The 22,939-nt window shown below is 45.7% G+C and overlaps 2 protein-coding genes across 3 annotated transcripts; one reads left to right on the forward strand and one right to left on the reverse strand.

Moving 5' to 3' along the window:
• Nucleotides 1-3,004: 3,004 nt before the first annotated feature.
• Nucleotides 3,005-4,866, reverse strand: LOC109781748 (bisdemethoxycurcumin synthase-like). Of its 2 annotated transcripts, none has more exons than XM_073504877.1 (2): nt 4,794-4,866; nt 3,005-4,420 (listed from the first exon to the last, which is right to left on the reverse strand). In XM_073504877.1, exon 2 carries the CDS (start codon nt 4,408-4,410, stop codon nt 3,223-3,225), a length of 1,188 nt encoding a protein of 395 aa, XP_073360978.1. In that variant the 5' UTR covers nt 4,411-4,420; nt 4,794-4,866; the 3' UTR covers nt 3,005-3,222. The 2 variants fall into 2 exon arrangements, with proteins under 2 accessions (XP_073360978.1, XP_073360979.1); XM_073504878.1 differs by lacking the exon at nt 4,794-4,866 and adding an exon at nt 4,689-4,777.
• Nucleotides 4,867-20,934: 16,068 nt separating this feature from the next.
• On the forward strand, nt 20,935-22,554 carry LOC109781740 (probable carboxylesterase 5). The gene has a single exon (XM_073503222.1). It carries the CDS (start codon nt 20,970-20,972, stop codon nt 22,251-22,253), a length of 1,284 nt encoding a protein of 427 aa, XP_073359323.1. The 5' UTR covers nt 20,935-20,969; the 3' UTR covers nt 22,254-22,554.
• The last annotated feature ends 385 nt before the right edge of the window (nt 22,555-22,939 follow it).

Genomic DNA, 22,939 nt, shown 5'->3' on the forward strand with positions numbered 1-22,939 from the left:
CCCTTTGTCATCGGTATGTTACTTGCCCGAGATTCGATCATCGGTATCTCAATACCTAGCTCAATCTCGTTACCGGCAAGTCTCTTTACTCGTTCCGTAATACATCATCCCGCAACTAACTCATTAGTTGCATTGCTTGCAAGGCTTATAGTGATGTGCATTACCAAGAGGGCCCAGAGATACCTCTCCGACAATCAGAGTGACAAGTCCTAATTAATCTCGATCTATGCCAACTCAACAAGTACCATCGGAGACACCTGTAGAGCACCTTTATAATCACCCAGTTACGCTGTGACGTTTGGTAGCACACAAAGTGTTCCTCCGGTAATCAGGAGTTGCATAATATCATAGTCATAGGAACATGTTTAAGTCATGAAGAAAGCAATAGCAGTAAACTAAAACGATCAAGTGCTAAGCTAATGGAATGGGTCAAGTCAATCACAACATTCTCCTAATGATGTGATCCCGTTTATGAAATAACAACTCATGTCTATGGTTAGGAAACATAACAATCTTTGATCAACGAGCTAGTCAAGTAGAGGCATACTAGTGACACTCTGTTTGTCTATGTATTCACACATGTATTATGTTTCCGGTTAATACAATTCTAGCATGAATAATAAACATTTATCATGAAATAAGGAAATAAATAATAACTTTGTTATTGCCTTTAGGGCATATTTCCTTCAGAAACAGAGTCACCGAATAAAGCGGATTCATTAACAATTCCATTTACAAATGCAAAATAAAATAGCCATCGTCTTAGCATCTTCTAGACCCTTTCTAGAATGATCCACTTATCAAGGAACATGAATAAATTGGAAAGAAGCATAAAGTAATTACATGTAACTCTTACACTATTGGGAAAAGGCTTATAAGCGGGATCACAATAGCGGCGGACATAGCCTGGGCACCACCACAACTATTTTGGGAAAGTTCTAGTGGCGGCTGAAAAAGGCACATGCCACTGCTAAATTCTCAGCAGTGGCGGGCAATAGTCGTCACCCGCACTCCTAGTTTTTCGCAGAATTTGCCGTGGGATAGAAACACGTCCACCACTCAAATATTTCGCTAACCCATGCGCATATTTTTCTAAAAATATTCAAAGTTATCAGTGGATGGCATCAATAGGCGCCCACTAGAGATATTGTAAATAAGGAAATTGCTTGAACAAATCGTGTTTATTAAACCAGAATAGTCCCAAGCGCGAGCATTGTGCTGTAAATGGTTTATATTCAACATAGAAAATTTTAAAGGGGAAATGTTGTAAAATTATTGAATTCTATGTGGAAGACGAATGTTTTCGTTCGCTGGAGAGTGTTTAGTTTGTTCGCTAAGTGTATCCGATTTTTCTCGTAATGCTTTCAAACTTTTACCACACCCAATAGGGGTCATATGATAACCAATGCCAAGTTTCGAACATCACAGAGCTCATCCATATGCTATTTTTAATCAAAGACCATTTTGCCCTTTTTAAAGGCTAGAAAATCAATAAATGCTTTAAAAATAGCAAACCAACTCAAAAAGAGGCAAAATTTAGCATGGCAGTTTGAATGGTTGTATTAAACACGGAAAAAGTTTTAAGGAAAATGTTGTTAAGAAAGCATGATACTTCACACACAATAAAATAGTTAAGTTTTATAAGGAAGACCGAATTAGTGGTGTTGGTATTACCCTTAAAGAAGAAATAAAATGAAATAAAAAGTAAAAAAAATAATGACAAAATTTGCACACAATTTACACAGGAATTGCGCTTTGTTATAATATGCAAGAATAAACTTATAATGGTGATTTTTTTAAACAAAGTTCTATAAAACAAGAATCAATTAGCGGCATTGGTATTTGATCCATGGCATCATTACTTCTCCAAATCAAAATAATGAAGTTTTGTATGAAGAAATTATTTACTAGCAAAGGAATTACCCTTTAGGAAGAAAGAAAATAATGACAAAATTTACACACAATTTATGTAGAAATTGAACTTTTTCCATAACGTGAAAGAATGAGCATATAATTGGGCAATTTCTGCATAAATAAGTTTCCAAAGAATGAATGAATTACTGGCATCGGTATTGCCCTTAAAAATGGAAATAAAAAATTATTCTTTCTAAGGAAAAAATAGTGGCATTGGTATCATTACCCTTAATAAGAAAAAAAAAACTGTTGACAACATTTTCACATGGTTTGCCAAAAAATTACGCTTTTTTATAGTATGCAAGAATAAGCAAATAACAGTGAAATTTCAAAAAACTATGTTCCTAAGAAGGAATGAACTAGTGGCATTGGTACTACCCTTAAAGAACAAAGAAAATGAAATCAAACTTGAATAGAATTAAAATAATGAAGTTTTTGAAGAAAGAATAAATTGTTGGCATTGATATTACCCACTAGGAAGAAATAAATTTAAAAAAAACAAAGAACATAAAATTTTGCACACAATATTCAGAAAGAATGTGCTCTTGCAAAATATGCAAGAAGAAACATATAATAGTAATTTTTTGGCAAAAATAATTCCTAAGAAAGAATGAATTAGTGGCATTGGTTTTACCCTCTAAGAATAAATAAAATGAAATAATAACTATTTTTTAAAACAAAGAATAATGAATTAGTAACAATAGTATTACCATTTAAAGAAGAAAAATAACGAAAAGAATGTTTTAAAATTTTTGCACACAACTTCGCTCTAATATTGCACTTTTTTTAATGTAATTATCGCACATATTGCATAGTGACATTGCAAAAATATCCACAAAGGAAAAATAAAAACCAACTAACGAAGAAAACAAAAAACAAAGACGAAAACATATAAAATCACAAAAGGCATAAGAAATAAAGGAAGAGAAAGGAGGGCTTGATCTCACAATTAATGGGCTTCGGCCCATAAGCAAATCGACTGAGCAAAATATGGGTGCAGTACAAAAAACAAGCCCATGACAGTCCAGAAAAAAACCGTATCAGGAATTTCAGCGCAAAAATGAACAGTCAAGAAACTGGCTGACCCAAATTTACAATTCAAGCAACTTACAAGTACCTAAAATTATATTTATAACCATATATTGGAGATCACTCTTACAGGACTTAACCACTCTCACACCACATGTTCACATGTCTTACACGTACGTATATATACGTGATATGTGGATATGGAAATATTAATGGTTGCATTGCATGCACTTATTGAATACATATGCCACGTGTTTTTCATTCCTTCTTTCTATTTACCTAGGTGGCAGCGTGCAGCAGCATCGTCTCCACAGTGAACCCCGGTCCAAATCCCATCATCACCCCCCAGTCTTCATCATGGCTAGCTCCCTCTCCTTCAGGATCTTCTCTTTGGCGCCTGACCTCATCGAGCACAAAGATAACCGTGGCGCCAAGCATGTTACCATACTCTCTCACCACGGTTCTGCTCGCCGCCAGCTTCCCTGGGGCTAGCCGGAGCGCCCTGACGATGTGGTCGAGCATCGCACTGCTGCCAGGATGCACTGCCCAGAAGAGGTTGTTCCATTCGACTACGCCTCCGACGACGGCTAGGTGGTTGCCGAACGCATCCAGCAGGCACCGCTCAACGATGCCCGCCGCCAGTCTTGGCAGTCCGGTGGCGATGGTCCCGTCGATGCCACCGCTCCCGAGCTGCACGGCGAGCATGTGCTCGGTGTCCGGTATCACATACTGCGAGGCAGACACCATCTCGAACAGCGGGCGCTCGTGGACGTCAGGGTCGGCGCCCACGATGACGGCGCCGGCGCCGTCACCGAAGAGCCCCTGGGGAATGAGGGTGTCGAAGGAGTCCGCCTCGTCGGGCGCGCGGAAGGCAGTGACGGTGAGCTCGACGCAGGCCACGAGGACGCGCGCGCTGCGGTTGTTCTCGGCGAGGTCCTTGGCTAGGCGCAGGGCGGCGCACCCGGAAGCGCAGCCGTTGAGCTGGAGCACGGTGCGCAGGACATCATGACGGAGACCGAGGAGGTACACCAAGCGGACATCGGTGCCCGGGGCGTGCGACCCCGCGTTGGTGCTGACAACGAGATGGGTGATGTCGCCCGCCGGACGGCCCCACTCGGCGATGGCGCTCGCCGCAGCCGACGCGGCGAGCTCCGGGGCGGCGGTAGCCACGACGTCCAGCCGGGCGTCGAGGGACATGCCCGGGTGCGCGGCGAGCAGTTCGTCGGTGTGGTAGAAGAAACGCCTGCCGATGCCTGTCATCCCGCATAGCTTGGCGAAGGTGGGCTTGAGGTCGGTGAGGTGGTCGCTGTTGGTGACGCGGAAGTAGTAGTCGGGGTAGTCGCCCTGGGGCACGCAGTGGGGCGGGTTCGCCGTGCCGATGGCCAGCACCGCCGCCGGCCCGTCCGCACGCTGCGCAACACGGATCTCACGGACGGTGGTGGCTGGGATGCTGCTGCTGCTTGCCATGGTGACTTTCCTGCATGCAATATTAAGTAGAGTCAGTTTCCTTGAAAAGCGATCGATCTTTAGGTTCCAAAACCCCCTTAGGCTTGTACAATGGAAGGTGCTTAGGGGAGGTGTTTAGAGAAATAAACCAGACTTTCTTTAAGCACCGGTGTTTATTTGTACAGGATAGACGCTTAACTAAGCGTCTCTCCGGTAGAAATAGGCACCGGTGCTTTAAAAAATCTCGGTTTATTTTTCTAAGCACCCCTCTAAGCATCTCTCATTGTACAAGGTCTTACCTTCTACTCCTATTCTACCTGATTGCTAGATAGCTGAACACGAGAGTTGGATGAAGTGGGGACGATCGAGGGATAATAGTAGTATGTATTGAGCGAGCTACCTACCTTGTGAAGAACAAAGCAAACAAGGCGAGAGGCTGATCAAATGATTTATGTGCGTTGGGAGATGGGAGGAGGCGGCAAGTATTTAAGGACGTGCGGGAGCAGGGTTCCTGGTCCCTGCAAAAAACGGGAGCAGGGCTCACGCGTGTAAATATCTCGTCTAGGCATATGATTGAAGCCTAGTGCAAATAGTTTAACTATATGTGAAGACGGGCGGGACCCCGGGGCTGGTGAATCCACAAACATTTGGGCCCATGATTGAATCCCAAGGGAGAGTTACAAATGGCCTATCACTTCTCTAATTAAAGCTCCCCACAAACAGTCTCCGAGCTTATTGGGCCGACCAGTGTGTTGGAACAGCTAGTCCGTTCAGTTCTCATGTCATTTGATGCTGAAGCAATACTTAAGATCCCATTGTGTACTAGGAGGATCGAGGATTTCTGGGCATGAAGTGAAGAACCTCGAGGCAACTTTACTGTGGGATCAGTATACCGCATATTGGTCCGGACTCCGGACTAAGCAAAACAGAGAGAGCTAGCTAGAGGGCCGCGAGGGATCATCAAACCTCCGGGAAGAAAGTAAGGAGTAGAAGTCAATATGGAAAACTTCAGGTTTTGTCGAAGCTCATGGTATATATTTAGCGGTTGGCTAGGCACACCATCAGGAAAGGTTCTCCACCGTCGTCACTTGGAAACTACCGGAGCCTGTATCTTGTGGGACGTACATGCTACATGGAGTACAAAAGCTATCCAAGATCAGTGTCGCGGAGTACATGTGCATTGTATTCCCAAGCTATCCTAGTTCAGTTGAGTATATATATACACACCAGGAGGAGAATGCGAAGGACTGGATTTCCGCTATGCCGGGAGCGCTGTCATCGGGAGATTTGCTTAGTCCGGACCAACATGCGGGGAGCTCTATAACTTGTGGGGCGTACATGATACATGGAGTATGAAAGCTATCCAAGATCAATGTCCCGGAGTACATGGGTGTTGTCTTCCGAAGCTATCCTAGTTTAGTTGAGTATACACCGGGAGGAGAATGCGAAGGACTGGATCTCCGGTATGCGGGGAGAGCAGCCATCGGAAGATTTTTACCAAGTTTGTAGTGACCATGTGGGCGATCTGAGGTGCCTGTAGGAAAGCAATACATTGAAGTGTTTTTAAAGACCCCACATGCTATACACGACTTCATCACCTCGTACATCACAGAGCTACAAGTGATCACTCCAAACAGGGTGTCCCATCGGAGTGCAACTCCTCGTCCGACTGGCTGGCTAGCACCTCCTGAACATCCCGCAAAGCTGAACGTGGATGTAGCAGTTGGCAGGAGGGGGCAGAACGGAGCGGTCGATGCCATTTGCAGGAATCTTTATGGGAGCTTCGGCTTTTATTTTCACCAATATTGGTGACCTAACTACTTTAGAAGGCCTGGCTATCATAGAGGGTGTAGCTCTAGCCAAGGATCTGAACCAGAACCGTATTCATGTTGCATCGGATTGTAAGGGGTGGTAGAAGAACTTCACAACAGAAGTGGTGTTGCATATAGAGCAATCATCCAGGATATCAAACTACACTTATCAACTTTTTTTTCATGTTCCTTGCAAAAAACAAAACCCTTTTATTTCATGTAATATAGTTCACGAATTAAGGAGCTCAAAATAAAATTTAGCGAAGCATACTTTCACTTTGGGAGCTGGTCACCATGTTTAGTTAGGCCAGCCCGGTAGTATTCCTTTCGTCCTTGTAAATATTGTGGTGGTTGAATAAACCCTTCGCGAGATTGCCTAAAAAAAGCTAAATAAATCCTAAATCAGCCGTTAATTTTAACTATTATTGCGTGAATCATTCGGCTCCCTATCCAGCGCTATGATCGCGCATCAGCCGCACTATGCGCGGGTTGGTCTACTAGCCTTTTTACAAAGGACGGAAAGGGGGGCATGCATGCTAGTACTATAGTAGGAAGGTGGGACATGCAGGTATGAGGTTTCTATATTTTTTTTTCATATATATGCAGGTTTGAATAAATGCCCAACAAGTAACCGCTTCGTGTGGAAACAAATAAAGGGTGCGGGCGACTTGCAAAATCTGACATTGGTGCGGCCGGGAGATTCGTACTACATAATTATGCAAAACTGAATGTCCTTTCAATAGGCCACTATTCCTTGGGAGAACATGTTGTCCTTTAATGTTTGTGTAGGTCCAATAAATGGATGCATCAAGTCTTACGTGAAAAAGAAATTAATAAAGAATGACTTGTGTGTATGTATATAGGACAGGGATAGCTATCATAGCGTACATGCACATGCAGAAAGATCATTGGTGCGCACCAACCTGTGGTTGGATGAATGGATGGTTAGAGGGACAGTGCTATCCTCAGCCCACCAGGGTTCAAGTCCTGGTGCTCGCAATATTTTTGAATTTATTTCAGGATTTTCAGCAATGCGTTTTCTGTGGGAGGAGATGTTCCTGTCAACGACGAGGCGCCTATAATGACTTCGTAAATCTCAAGATGATATAGCGGCTCAGTCTCTCGGATGTGCTCATAGGAGTATGGTGTGTGTGCGCGTTCGTAGAGATGAGTGTATGCACGTATATATGAGCGTTTGCATTGTACGTGTTAAAAAAAAGACCGTTGGTCCGTCGTCGCGAGCGATACCTATCATACTTCCAACGATTATTTGAACGCACATAGTGAACGCAGCAAGCGAGAGGTGAGTCAGTTCTGCTTGTGCACCATTCAACAAAGCCACCACGTACGTACGTGGTCACATGAGATACATGTGAGCTTGCATCTACAAATGCCAACAGCACCCATTGGATTTGTCAAGGCTTCACAGAACCGGTGTTTGGTAGTATAACCAATTAACACGGACGTACCTGGTCACGAACGACGACAAAGACCAGCAGTGCTACGTGTGAGAACACTCCTTTGCAGTCGCGCTCGACGTTGTCGGTCAGGTGCAAAGGACCCACCCGCGTGTGCCTGCACCCTCCCCTTGAATTCAACTTGTGAGCCCAGCAGAGGAGCCCACGCAAGTAAAGAAAGACTTGTGAGGCCAGCACATGCAGATGCTGTCCCCTCCACGTACCATGATTGATCAATCCAGCGGCCTACTTGATGGGATGTGTATGTGTATACATATCATATGTGAGCCGACGGAGTGTGTACCCAGCTATTCAATGCCGGTAGGCGCTACGTACATACGCACACGACGTAACAAAGCCAGCATCACATGCATGTGTACTTGCATCTAGAGTATGGTAACAAATTCACACGGACGTACCTAGTTACTAACGATGACAAAGCCCGACAGTGCTACAAGTGACTGAGAAGATCCTTTCGCAGTCGCACGTTGAACACGTTAAACACTGTTGGTCAAGTCGCCCCATAGGTAATCTCTTCCCCATGAATGTAAACCGGTGGGGCCTGGCGTGTCCTTCAGTGTCTCTCATCCTATCTATTATATTATTAAATTGATAGAAAACCAACGATGAGGATTAACCATCACGAGGCCTTCAGCTGCAGACGGCCATGCCACGTGCCTCCTATTTGCCGGATGCCTTCTACAGGGCTAGTCAACGGAGTGTATATGCAGCTAGTCAATGCTGGTAGTGGTAGGCGCTACGTACGTACGCACATGACGCAACAAAGCCAGCATGATATGCATGTGTACTTGCATCTACAAGTGCCAACAGAACCCAACGTACGAGAATTGTCAAGCTTCATGTGACCGTGGTAACAAATTAACACGGACGTACCTGGTTACGAACGATGCCAAAGACCGGCAGTGCTACATGCGACCGTGGGAAGATCCTTTCGCAGTCGCTCGTCGCTCGTTGAACGTGCGGTCTAGCTTCACATGTTAGACGCTGTCGGTCAAGTCGCCCCATAGGTAATCTCCGATCCCCATGAATATAAATCGGTGTGTCAGTTTTTCTCGCCCTATTTTTGTTAAAAAGAAGAACTTGAGTTTGTAACCTTCTGTCAGAAATCGAGCACCTCAAGATATTCAGTATGTGCTACGCTACTCCATAAATGACTAAGCTAATGTTGCTATTACCTCCTGCGAGGTAAGATGTTGTTAATGATTGTGTATTGGTAATGTGGAACTTTTAGTTCCGCAAACAAGAAAGTACTAAATTATAGTGGTATGAAATCATGAAGGTATAAATAATGTAATACTCCCTCCGTCACAGTTTACAGGGCGCACTTCAACAATCTCTCGGACCAAGACGATTAGCGATTGGACTGAAAAAGAGTATCAGTAGTTATAGCATGACGCCTATTACTAGAGAAATTAATGCATACACACATGCATGTACTGCTTCCACCCGCGTACACACATCCATGCAATTATTTTACTCCGTGTACACTCCTACATGGACAGAAAATTGTGGGCCTTATTACGGCCATTAAAGCAAAGGCGCCTAAAATCCCTCCGGTGGTGGAAATGCATGAGAATTGAATCGCGTCGTGTAAACTGTGATGGAGGGAGCACATAGTTTCAGTTCTAATAAATGTTATATTTGCCGCCTTCGCGGTTTTGATTTCTCACAAGTTAATTAGTTGGCACAAGCACATATTTTCTTGCACTGTTGTTGTAGGAAATATAATTTTAATTACTACTCCCTCTGTCGCATAATATAGGATGTGATTACAACCAATATGTGAGTACATATGTGTTCCACATAAAAAATATGTGAGTACATCGATTGTCATAGTATCTAATATTATAGGATGGAGGGAGTTGTAAAGAAAGACTTGTGCAAATGGACATTCCTATGCAATGAAAATGAAAAGCATCTTATATTACAAACGAAAGTGAAGGCAACAATGTACATTCGTATGCAATGGAAATGCAAGCACCAATCAATAAAAACGGAAAGGGATAAGAAGGAACTATATAGCATGTCTTTAATGGTGGAGGCATTTTCGCTCCCGGGAGCGTTTTCTCTGGATGAACAGTAATTGGAAAAAAAGTTCGGAAGAGAGCTGCTGGCAGTGTCACAAGCGACAGCGGCACCCAGTGGGTCCGGCTGGTGGTTGAACAATAGGTGAAGACAGGCGGGACGCCGGGGCTGGTAATTCCACAAACATTTGGGCCCATTATTGGATAGCAAGGGAGAGTTACAAACGACCTATCACTTCTCTAATTCAAGCTCCCCCCATAGAAAGTCTCCGAGCTTATTGAGCCGACAAGTGCGTTGGAAGACCTTTAGTTCAATTTTTACGCCGTTTGATGCTGAAGCACTACTTAAGATCCCATTGTGTACTAGGGGGGTCGAGGATTTCTGGGCATGGAGTGAAGAACCTTGAGGCCACATTACTGAGGGGTCAGCATACCACATGTTGGTCTGGAATAAGCAAAACAAAGAGAGTTGTCTAGAAGGCTGTGAGGATCGTCAAACCTCCAGGAGGTAAGTAAGGAGTAGAAGTCAATCTAGAAAACTTCAGGTTTCATCGAAGCTCAGGGTATTTATTTCGCGGTTGGCTGGGCACTCAATCCCATAAGGAGAGGTTCTCCATCGTCGTCACATGGCCACGACTGGAGCCTGTAACTTGTGCAGCGTATATGATACATGGAATACGAAAGATATCCTAGATCAGCGTCATGGAGTACATGTGCGTTGTCTTCCGAAGCAATCCTAGATCAGTTCTGTATACACAAGGAGGAGAACGCGAAGGGCTGGATCTTCACTGTGCAGGGAGCGCTGTCATTGGAAGATTTTCCAACTTTGTAGGGACCATGTGGGCGATCTGGGGTGCCCGTTGGAAAGCAATTCATTGAAGTATTTTCAAGACCTCACATGCTATACATGAGTTCATCACCTCGTACATAACAAAGCTACAAGTGCTCACTCAGAATAGGGTGTCCCATGGGAGTGCAATCCCTCGTCCGACTGGATGGCTGGCACCTCCTTAACATCACTCAAAGCTGAACGTGGATGCAGCAGTTGCCGGAGGGGGTCGAACGGAGAGGTCGATGCCATTTGCAGGGATCATGCAGGAAGATTTATGGGAGCTTCGGCTTTTATTTTTCACCAATATTGATGACCCAGCTACTTTAGAAGCCCTAGCTATCAGAGAGGGGCTAGTTCTAGCCGAGGATCTAAACCAGAACTATATTCATGTGGCATCGGATTGCAAGGGATGGTAAAAGAAGTTCACAACGGAGTGTTGCATAAGGAGAAATCATCTAGGAGAGCAAACTACACTTATCTACTTTTATTTCATGTAATATAGTTCACGAATTTAGGAGCTCAAATGTCGAGTCTCACGATTTAGCGAAACATACTTTGACTCTTGGAGCTGGCCGCCATGTTTGGTTAGGCCGGCCCGGTGGTATTCCTTTCCTCCCTGTAAAGATTGTGGCGGTTGAGTAAATGTTCGCGAGATTGCATAAAAAAAGAAGCTACATAATTCTGACAAACTGAATGTCCTTTCAATAGGACACTATTCCTTGGAGAACATGTTGTTCATTAATGATTGTGTAGGTCCAATAAATGTATGTATCAAGTCCGATGTGAAAAAGAAGTTATAATAAAGAAAGATTTGTGCGTACGTGCATAGGACAGGGGTAGCTACCATAACACATGTGCACATGCAGGAAGATTGATGGTCCATCGTCGCCAGCGATAGCTGTCGTACGTTCAATGATTATTTGAACACACGGGGTGGATACAGCGAGCGAGTGGTGAGTCTATTCTGGTAGCACTACGGATGACAGTGCACCACGCAACAAAGCCAGGACGTACTTACGTGGCCACATGGCATTCATGTGAACTTGCATCTACGAATGCCAACAGAACCCATTGGAATTGTCAAGGCTTCATAGAACCAACGCTTGGTACTACTAACAAATTAACACGGACGTACCTATGTTAGAAATAATACTTTAGGTTAACATTAAATTAGATCTGGATCTCTGGATTTGAACACCAATACATGTGCGCAAACGTGTGAACTTACAAGTGCTTGCCAAAGTCCCATGCTCTTGATGCAGCCCCTACTCGATGCAGCCCATGACAATAGTTGGCGAAGCTGAACAGCATCGAGTGAATAGCCCATGGCCGAAAGCGTGAATCATAGAAAGCAATTGGTAGAAGGCGTCCAAAACGCTACCGTCATAGAGATGGCCGGCATGGGCAGCGGCCGGTCAGTGTAGATGGCAGCAGGCAGCCACCGGCACAGCCTTGCGGTGGCCGGGGATTCTGATGGTTAATATTTGAGAAAGTACAGGCTTTCCTACACCCCCTTATCTAGCCATTCATTCTTACATCACGATTCGTGCGAGCAACTTTTGTCTTTTTTGTTTCTCCTAAATAGAACAACATATGAACCTGAAACTTTGTAGGACGACAAAACATTCTAACTAGAATGTGGGAAAAAACTTTCAGATTTTTTCGTGGATCATCTATAGAAAAAAAATATTGTTTTTTACTCAAAAAATCTCATTTTGTACATTTATGTCGGACAAAAAAATCTGAAAGTTTTTTCTCACATTGTAGTAAGAATGTTTTGTTGTCCTGCAAAGTTTGAAGTTCATATGTTGTTTTGTTTTGAAGGAACAAAAAAGAGAAAAATTCGTGTTGTAAGTTAGTTGTGTCGCACGGATCTCAAAGCAATATTGAAGGGTATGGATAAGAGGTGTCCAGAAGCCCGTGTTTTATAAATCCGCGTTTGGATTCTGATGGCCTTCTAATCCCTTTGTGCTCCCTTATAGGATCGGCCTTTAGAAGTTTGTTGGGGTTATCTCATGTATGTGTTTGTCATTTCCCAAGGGGCACCACCTTTTCTTTTTATACTTGGTGCTAAGGGAAGGGGGACCAAACCAAAAATTACCTTTTTGTGTGCCTTGAATCATAGCACAAAACCTGGAGAAGAGCTCCCCTTTTCTCTCGGTCCGTTATGACCTGAGATCAAATTCCAACAACCTGGTCACAAACGGTGACAAAGACTGGCAGTGCTACGTGTGAGAACACTCCTTCGAAGTCGCAGTCGCGCTGGAGGTTGTTGGTCAGGTGCAAAGGACCCACCCACGTGTGCCTGTACCCTCCCAGAATCCCTACCCTCCCCTTGAATTCAACTTGTGAGACCAGCAGAGGAGCCACGCAAGTACCCCGTGTTAGGTTGATCTCTCTCCCGTTCGAGCCCAACGGGTCGAACGGGCCCCTGACTCACGCCCTGATCGGGGCGCCCAACCAAACCATGGTTGGTGGGCCCCTGTGACCCGCGCTATATAAACAGAGGTGGGGGCCAGGGCACGACTCACGAGGTTAATCACTGCCACAATCCCCACCTACAATCCCTACCGATCTAGGGTTAGCGCGGTGCTCACGGGAAGCTCCACCACCGTCGCCTACTCTCTGCCATCGCCGTGTGCCCTAGCATCACGATGGCCTCCGGCTCGAGTTCATCTGCTGCTGGACAAGGAGGCTTTCACTTGATGAGTTGCCTAAAAGAAGTTCCGACACTCAGAGGTGACAACCACACTGAGTGGAGGAAGAAAGTTGAACTGGCGTTTGTTTGTGATGATCTTGACTGGGTTGTGGAGAAACCACAGCCGGTCAGACCCACAGAGCCAGTAAGAGAGGCCACTGATGATGATGCTGCATGGGCTAAAAAGAAAGGGGACTATGCTCCTTTGGAGCAGTCCTACCTCATAGATAACCAAAAGTGGGTCAATGCAAACAAAAAATGCATGGCCTTTATAAAGAACACAATTGAGAGCGCCATTGTGGGCTCCATTGCAGAGTGCACTTTCGCAGGGGAGTTGCTCTCATAGATAAAGAGCCAGTTCACTGGCTCTTCAAAGATATATGCCACCCAGGTGTTAGAGCAACTGGTGACAGAAAAATACACAGGTGGTAGTCATGGCATAAGAGAGCACATCCTCAGGATGAGCAATATGGCAGCAAAGCTCAAGCCCATGGATGCGGATCTGGAGATCAAACCAGTGCTCCTGGTCCACCTTGTCATGGCTTCACTGCCGAAGGAATTTGAAGCTTTTGTTGTGAACTACAATATATCACCTGGAACATGGGACGTTGAAAAGACAATAGCAATGTGTGTCCAAGAAGAGGAGAGACTCAAAGCCTCACATGGTGGTACACTCAACTATGTGCAGGGTCACAAAAGAAAGAATTACAATCAAAACAACAAAAGTTCTCCTTCAAAGCCACAAGGAAAAGCTTCCTATCAGCATCAGCATCAGCAACAACCTTTCTCGGTGGACAAAGACACTTGTCTCCACTGTAAGAAGACTGGGCATTACAAGAAAGACTGTCCTGTTTGGCTAAAGTCGATCATGGCAAAAAGAGGTAACAATATAGTTTCATTTGTAAATGAATCCCTGTATGCACAGTTTTCAAAATCCACTTGGTGGATTGATTCAGGAGCAACTGTTCATGTTGCAAATTCCTTATAGGGATTCCATTCGACGCGGACTACGCTAAGAAGCGAAAGACGCATTGACGTGGCGAACGGAGTTGAAGCAGAAGTTGAAGCTGTCGGTGATATCTCTTTAGAGTTAGCTGATGGATTCAATCTTCTACTTAGAGATGTTTTATTTGTTCCATCATGTCATAGAAACTTAATGTGTTTCTTGCTTGGACAAAGATAATTATGAATGTTATTTTGGACATGGCAAGTGTGCCATTTGGTTAAATAATGCTTATGTGGGTGATGCTTTACTACATGATGAGCTTTATTTGTTATCACTTCGTGAAAAAGTTTATTCCGTTTGCAATGTGCAAGAACATGTTTCCGCGTCGAATAAAGAACAAGAGAAAAGAAAAAGAACATTTGACTCATCGAAATTATGGCACTGTCGCTTGGGCCATATTTCGAAGGGGAGAATAGAAAGATTAGTCAAAAGTGAAATTCTTCCTCCGTTAGAATTTTCAGACTTAGAACAATGCATAGATTGCATTAAAGGAAAGTACGTAAAACAAATCAAAAAAGGTGCAATCCATAGCATAGGCACACTAGAAATCATTCACACTGATATTTGTGGACCATTTCCGGTGAAAAGTGTGGATGGATATGACTCGTTCATAACATTCACAGATGATTACTCTCGCTATGGTTATATTTATCCAATTAAAGAAAGATCGGAAGCGTTGGATAAATTTAAAATATTCAAAGCTGAAGTTGAAAATCAGCACGATAAAAGAATAAAGATAGTAAGGTCCGGCCGTGGGGGAGAGTACTACGGTCGACACACTCCATATGGCCAAGTCCCTGGACCTTTTGCGAAGTTCTTGCAGGAGACTGGCATAGTAGCCCAGTATTCAATGCCGGGCGAGCCTCAGCAAAATGGAGTAGCCGAACGGCGCAACCGTACCCTTATGGATATGGTGCGCAGCATGATGAGTTATTCCAACTTGCCATTGGGATTATGGATGGAGGCGCTTAAAACCGCTATTCACATTCTCAATAGAGTACCAAGCAAGTCGGTGCCCAAAATACCGTACGAGCTATGGACAGGAAGGATGCCCTCCCTACAACACTTCAGGGTGTGGGGGTGCCCTGCTGAGGCCAAAATGTTAAATCCAAACATTGCAAAGTTAGATCCCAAAACAGTAAGTTGCCACTTCATTGGCTATCCAGACAGATCAAAAGGTTTTCGTTTCTACTGCCCTGACAGATATGCAAAGTTTGTAGAAACAAGACATGCAGTCTTCTTAGAGGACGAAATGGTGAGGGGGAGCTTGGTAGCTCGGAGAATTGATCTTGAGGAGAAGAGGGTGCATGCACCTAATCCAATGATTCAGGAGCTGTTTTTCTCACTACCAGTTGCAACTCCACCCATGACAGCTATGGGGGAAGACCCGGAACCTGTCCGTTAGGAGCCGACTGAGCCCGTTGTTGAGCATGAAAGGGAGGTGCAACAACAAATTTTAGAAGAAGTGCCAGAAGTTGAGGCACAAAATGTGCCAGAAACTGAGGCCCTTAGAAGGTCTACAAGACCAAGAAAGTCAGCTATTTCTACTGACTTTAAAGTTTATAACACAGAAATGGTTCATATGGAAAAAGATCCCACCTCATATGAAGAAGCCATGAGAAGCCCTCATTCATCGAAGTGGATGAAGGCAATGGAAGACGAGATGAAATCAATGAGTTCCAAAGATGTTTGGGACTTAGAGGAAATTCCCAAAGGAGCCAAAACAGTAGGCTGTAAATGGGTCTACAAAATTAAGTATGACTCTAAAGGGAATATAGAAAAGTATAAAGCACGACTCGTGGCAAAAGGATTTACACAAAGAGAAGGGATAGATTACAATGAGACATTTTCTCCGGTCTCATGTAAGGATTGCTTCAGAATCATAATGGCATTAGTTGCTCATTTTGATTTAGAGTTACATCAAATGGATGTTAAGACGGCATTTCTGAATGGTGATTTAAAAGAAAAGGTCTACATGAAACAACCCAAGGGTTTTATCATGGAAGGCAAGGAAAATATGGGATGCCGCCTGAAGAAATCCATTTATGGATTAAGACAAGCCTCTCGGCAGTGGTATCTAAAGTTTAATCAAACGATTAAAAGTTTTGGATTTAAAGAAAATATTGAGGATAATTGCATTTATGCCATGTTTAAAAATGGGAAATGTATTTTCCTAATCTTGTATGTGGATGATATCCTGCTTGCTAGTAGTGATGTTAGTCTACTACAAGAAACAAAGAAATACTTATCCTCAAATTTTGACATAACAGATCTTGGTGAAGCATCATATGTTTTGGGCATAGAAATTCACCGAGATAGGAACAATGGAGTCTTAGGACTATCTCAGAAAGCATATTTAGAAAAGATTCTTAAAAAGTATAATATGCATGCGAGTAAAGCCACACCTGCTCCAATAGTCAAGGGCGATAGTTTTGGGAAATTTCAATGTCCCAAGAACCAGTATGAGATCGATCAAATGAAAGCAGTACCATATGCTTCGGCAGTTGGCAGCTTACAGTATGCACAAGTGTGCACTCGCCCTGACTTAGCTTTTATCACCGGGGTACTCGGTAGATATCAAGAGAATCCATGCCTAGAGCATTGGAAGATGGTAAAGAAAGCATTGCGTTATGCGCAAGGCACGAAGGACTACATGCTAATATACAGGAGAAGTGATTCTCTAGAGATAAAAGGGTATTCAGACGCAGATTTTGTGGGGGACAGAGATGATAGAAAATCCACCTCAGGATACGTCTTCACTCTCGCTGGGGGAGCTATTTCGTGGAAAAGCTCCAAGCAGTCAATAGTTGCATCATCCACGATGTATGCAGAATTTATAGCATGCTTCAAAGCCACGGGGCAGGCGATATGACTAAAGAAATTTGTACCCGACTTGAAAGTGGTAGATTGTATTCACAAACCACTAAAGATGTACTGCGACAACCAGCCCACGGTATTTTACGCTCACAACAACAAGTCGAGTAATGCTGCCAAAACAATAGAGATAAGGTATTATGTTGTGAAAGATAAAATCCAGGATCAAACTATAAGTCTCGAGCATATAAGGACAAAGGATATGCTTGCGGATCCGCTAACGAAAGGCTTACCACCCAATGTGTTCAAGGAACACTTAGCCGGCATGGGTTTAAGGGAAAGCCTTATGATACCTGGATAGGCCCAAAAGGAACAGAATTTGTTTCTGAACATAACGTATGTTGTAGTTGTATGATTCTAACGGCAATTAAGCCGTGACGATGAAACATGCTCTATGTACCAATATGTGATGAAACAGATAAACTAGAAAGTATAAAGTTAAAAGTAAAGTTGAGATCAAGGGGGAGAATGTTAGGTTGATCTCTCTCCCGTTCGAGCCCAACGGGTCGAACGGGCCCCTGACTCGCGCCCTGATCGGGGGCGCCCAACCAAACCATGGTTGGTGGGCCCCTGTGACCCGGGCTATATAAACAGAGGTGGGGGCCGGGGCACGACTCACGAGGTTAATCGCTGCCACAATCCCCACCTACAATCCCTACCGATCTAGGGTTAGCGCGGTGCTCACGGGAAGCTCCACCACCGTCGCCTACTCTCTGCCATCGCCGTGTGCCCTAGCATCACGATGCCTCCGGCTCGAGTTCATCTGCTGCTGGACAAGGTAGGTTCACCGGATCTACTAGCCTACTCCGATCCAAAGTTCTATCACCCCGATCTCACACTTGTGGGCTAAGAGCATCTACAGCCAGGCGTCCCAAACTCGGCTCATACACCCGGACAGGCCGCCCGGTCACTGACCGATCACTATTTTTGACCCAGACGGGCCCCTCAAACGGGCCTCAAACGCCCGGGCTGGCCGACACCCATCATATCTAGCTCAAATATGGGGCGGATATGTGGGCGCCCGGGCATTTCCGCCACGTAGGACTGACGATGGGGTCCCACGCGGACTCACCCGGAAACTCGGCGGTCCGACAGAGGCCTCCTCCGTCGCTGCAGTGTGAACAACACGTGGCGCCGCTCTAGCTTGCCGCCCGAGGCCAAATCCGGCTATTTAAGTCTGCCGGGGGCCCGCAACCCTAGCCCATCCACATCGTCCCTCTTTGCGCCGCCACCCGAGCTCGTCCGCCTCCTCACCCCTGCTCTCCCACGCTCTCCGGCATCGCCATGGTCCGGCGGCTGGTCACCACGTACACTTTGCTCACGCCGGAGTGCCAGAGGTAGATCGTGGAGGAGATCCAGACAAGGCGCGCCGTCCGCATCGCTGTCGGGCTGTCTCTGGACTCGCCAGAGCTGGAGGAGGACGAGGAGCAGCAGTCGGACTGGGACGAGGGAGAGCCGCTGTCGGAGCCGATGGAGGTGGTGGATCTTGAGGAGGACGAGGCAGAGCTACCGGAGCAGGGGTTCAACGAGGCGGTTTCTCCGGCAGGAGGAGGCGGTGTCCGACGCGCTCTTCGTCGAACTCGGCGCTGAGATAGAGGAGGAGGAGGAGGAGGCCGGAGCAGAGGCGTCGGAGCTCGGGAGCTGCCGCTGCCGCCCATGCTGCCAGAGCCGGGCACGGAGATTGTCGACATCTCCGAGGAGGAGTAGTTAGATCTCTACGTAGTACGTAGGTTTTATCGTTTGCATGCTTTTGTATGGATTTAAGAATCTAGTATGAAATGTCCGGATGCAGTAATATTAATTTGAGAAGTGCCCTGTCACTGCCGGCAGATGCGCCCAGGCCCGTCCACGTGAGGGGTCATATTTGTCATATGCGGCTGTAGATGCTCTAAAAAATGAATGTACATATCTACTATTCCCTTAGTTCATAATATAAGAGCATTAGCGTTTTCAACACTACGCTAATATAAAAACTACTTTTGTATTAGGAGACGGAGGGAGTAGTAAGGAAAGACTTGTTAAGTGCATAGGACAGGATAGCGACCGTAGTGTACGTGCGCATGTAGATCAACGGAGGAACAAACAACGAAGCTGTGCCCTCCACCTACCATGATCAATCAATCCAGCGGCCCTCACCCAATCATTGTGATGCATGTGTAATCGCGTACTGGAATCGTAGTATGAATTTATCGTTACGGACGGCAAGATTCAACAAACAATCAATTGGTGTGTGGCCTCAAGATATCTATCGTCGTCCCACAGTGAGCTGCCTACGTACTTGCTCGGATGTGTATGTGTATAAAAAATATGTGAGCCGACGGAGTGTGTACACAGCTAGTCAATGCTGGTCACGCGTTCACGCGTTAGACGCTGTCGGTCAAGTGCAGAGCGTCCAACCACGTGTGTCGCGCCGTCCCATATCTAATCTCTCTCCTCAATGAATGAATATTAATAGGTGGGGCCTAGCGTGTCCTTCAGTATCTCTCACCGACCCACCCTATTTTTTGTTAAAAACAAAAAACTGATTTTGTACGTTTCTGTCCCAAATCGAGCACCTTAAGAGTATTCACTACGTACTACTCCATAAATAACTAGACTAATATTTGCTATTAGCTCCCGCGAGGCAAGATGTTGTTAATGATTTTGTCACAGTGTACTGACAAATAATTATGATTTTTCACAAGGTAGTCGGTAGAAACGTGTACTAATTTTTATTTATGACAAGGTAATTGGCAGAAACCATATGCACAATAGACATAAAGCATCTATTTTGAAAGATAGGCTATTGATCTGTCAACAATATTTTCTGTTTATCCATCTATACTTACATATTTATATAGTCAAATGTACCCTTAATACACCGATACCAGCTTCTTGAAATTTCTTCTACGTTCTTTAATAATATTTTTGAAAGCTCACTTCTTCGCTTTTACATAAGAGGAAAGACTGAACCAAGTTTTGTGCAAAGAAACAACCTTGGTAATAGTTTGCTTTCTAGACGTGTCGCTCGGACTATAAATTACTAGATGATACCCCGCGCGTTGCTGCGGGGATCGGTTGTGTATTTTTTATCTAACATCCACGTCAAAAAGATGATAGCAATTGGAATCAATTATATGACAAATTTCATTTCCAGATATTTGTATCGTAAATATGTGGTTTAAATATAAATTGTATATAAAACAAAGGTAGTTGTAGTAGGAACCATATTTTTAGTACTCCTAAGCTGCAATGTAGTGCATTAGAAGTTCCAAAGAAGGCAATCCTGAAGCATCCTCGACACATGCCCTACATCACCATCAGGACATGAACATACCTGTACGCATGTTGATTTGAGTAAGTTAACAACAGTGGCCAAAAATAATAAGATGTTATAAAGCACAATCTAGAACGTTAGTGAAGGTAGCAACATAGCCCAAGAACAGTCCCGACACAGTCTGCTTCTGAATATAGTGAAAAGACCATAAAAATGAATAACATCAGGATCTAAATCACTCAATATAGTACCCCTTGGTAAAAGGAATAACTCATAGGAACCCATTGCAAAATAAATAATATAAGAGGTTAGCATTAACATAGTTAACTGTTGTACAATAAATGATACTTCCTCCGTCCCATAATATAAGCCGTGCAGTGTTAAAAACATTTTTATATTATGGGACGGAAGGAGTATAAGAGGTTAGGTGGATCCATGAAAGGTGGGGTCGTGGAAAGGTAGTGGCCACTTTGTTGCGGTGGACGTGGAAAGCTGGGAGCTGTGTGACGGAAATGGCTCTATAAATTCCCCAGCCAACGACGCGGGATGCAGCGGCACAACTGAAAACAAGAGTTCCAAAGTAAAGCATCTCAACTGCGCCATGCATGCAAACAAGACATCTCCAGCGAATGAGAAGGACGGACATGACATCTCCGTGGACATGTACCCCTTCATACGCAAGTACAAGGACGGCAGCATCGAGCGTTTCCTGCGCAGCCCATTCGTGCTGGCGTCGCCGGATCAGGGCGGCAACCGTGGGGTGGCGACGAGGGACGTCGTCGTCGACATGGCCACCGGCGTGTCTGTGCGCCTGTTCCTCCCGTCCCGTGCCGCCGGGACCGCACGCAGGAATGGGCTTCCTCTCGTCCTCTACGTCCATGGCGGCTCGTTCTGCACGGAGAGCGCTCTCGGCCGGACGTACCACCGCTACGCGACCTCCCTCGCCGCCAGCGCCCGGGCCCTCGTCGTGTCGGTGGAGTACCGTCTAGCGCCGGAGTTCCCCATACCCGCAGCCTACGACGACGCGTGGGCCGCGCTCCAGTGGGCGGCTTCCATGTCCGACCCTTGGCTGGCCAGCTACGCCGACCCTGCGCGAACATTCCTGGCCGGCGACAGCGCGGGCGGCAACGTCGTCTACCACACGGCAGTCCGCGCCAGCCACGAAGTCAACGACGACATGATGGACATTGCGGGGCTGATCATGGTGCAGCCTTACTTCTGGGGAGCCAAGCGGCTGCCTTCGGAGCTCGCGTGGGACGACAGCGAGGGCGTTGCGGGCCTTGCGGCGGTGTTCCCGCCGTACGGGGTGGACCGTCTCTGGCCGTTCGTGACGGCCGGCCAGGCCGGCAACGACGACCCCCGGATCGACCCTCCGGCCTTGGAGGTCTCATCGCTGGCTTGCCGCCGCGTGCTCATCGCCGTGGCCGGGAAGGACTCTCTGCGGGACCGCGGCCTCGGCCTGGCGGCCCGCATGCGTGATCACGACGCGCCGTGGCCTTGGATGACGCCGGGGCGCCGCGAGGTGACAGTGGTGGAGTCCGAGGGCGAGGACCACGGCTTCCACCTCTACAGTCCGCTGAGGGCCACCAGCAAGAGGCTCATGGGGAGCATCGTGGATTTCATAAACCAGCAGCCCAGCTCGTCGCCTGCTAATCCTGTGGTGTTCGGCGTGCCCACGACGCCGTTCAAGGACGTGTTTGGGTATGGCATGGCCATGAAGTCCTGGGGCACACGGTCCCGTATGGCTACTTCCTTTAAAATTGGAAGGGTTGGGCCATCCAACAAAATCTCAGTTCGACTGCCGATGCCTGCTGGTAACGCTCATCACAAACATCCATTATCTGCTGCGGTTCCGTGGGGTTGTGTGATCAACAACTTTTTCTAGATGACGGCCGTCCTGATAACGCGCACATAAATTAATGTCTCATTCAGACTCTCTTCAGAGGGTCTATGACAAGGGTATGCCCTTCTCCACCGCATACTAGTACACTAAATAAAACACAAAGAGTCCACTACCTAGTATTAATTACTCTATTAGTCATGTGAGTCCTTCAGGCCAAGAGCTGGATTATTAGTTAAAACGGTCCTATTGGTACCATCCATTAGGATTTTTGGGAGATCAAATTCACAAATGTATGCCAATTACAGGCCAGGGAATTATATATAAACTTGTCTGCTTTATCTTATTATTCGGTGTCTGCTAAATTTATATTGCATGTCTTCCCTTAAAAAATGTATATTGTATGTCTTTTCACGTGGTCACTGCGCGCGACCATGTTTCTCTCGGCCTTCAGCATGTGGATCACATGCATGAATTGGTCACATGTGGAAGGCTAAGCATATAATGGTGGATTTTTTTGCAAATAAGAAGTTTCCTAAGAAAGAATGAATTGGTCACATTGTTATTACCCTTAGTGAAGAAAGGAAATGAAATGAAAGGGCCGGTCCTGACATTTTGGGGGCCCGGGGTGTCGGTGTCAAAACCGGCGGATATCGGGTAGGGGGTCCCGAACTGTGCGTCTAAGGCGGATGGTAACAGGAGGCGGGGGACACAATGTTTACCCAGGTTCG

The sequence above is a fragment of the Aegilops tauschii genome, chromosome 7, assembly GCF_002575655.3.
Source record: "Aegilops tauschii subsp. strangulata cultivar AL8/78 chromosome 7, Aet v6.0, whole genome shotgun sequence".
Taxonomy (NCBI): Eukaryota; Viridiplantae; Streptophyta; class Magnoliopsida; order Poales; family Poaceae; genus Aegilops; species Aegilops tauschii.

Excerpts from the sequence above, each read along its gene's own strand:
- LOC109781748 (XM_073504877.1), bottom strand. The coding sequence starts at position 4,410 with ATGGCAAGCAGCAGCAGCATCCCAGCCACCACCGTCCGTGAGATCCGT.
- LOC109781740 (XM_073503222.1), top strand. The coding sequence starts at position 20,970 with ATGCATGCAAACAAGACATCTCCAGCGAATGAGAAGGACGGACATGAC.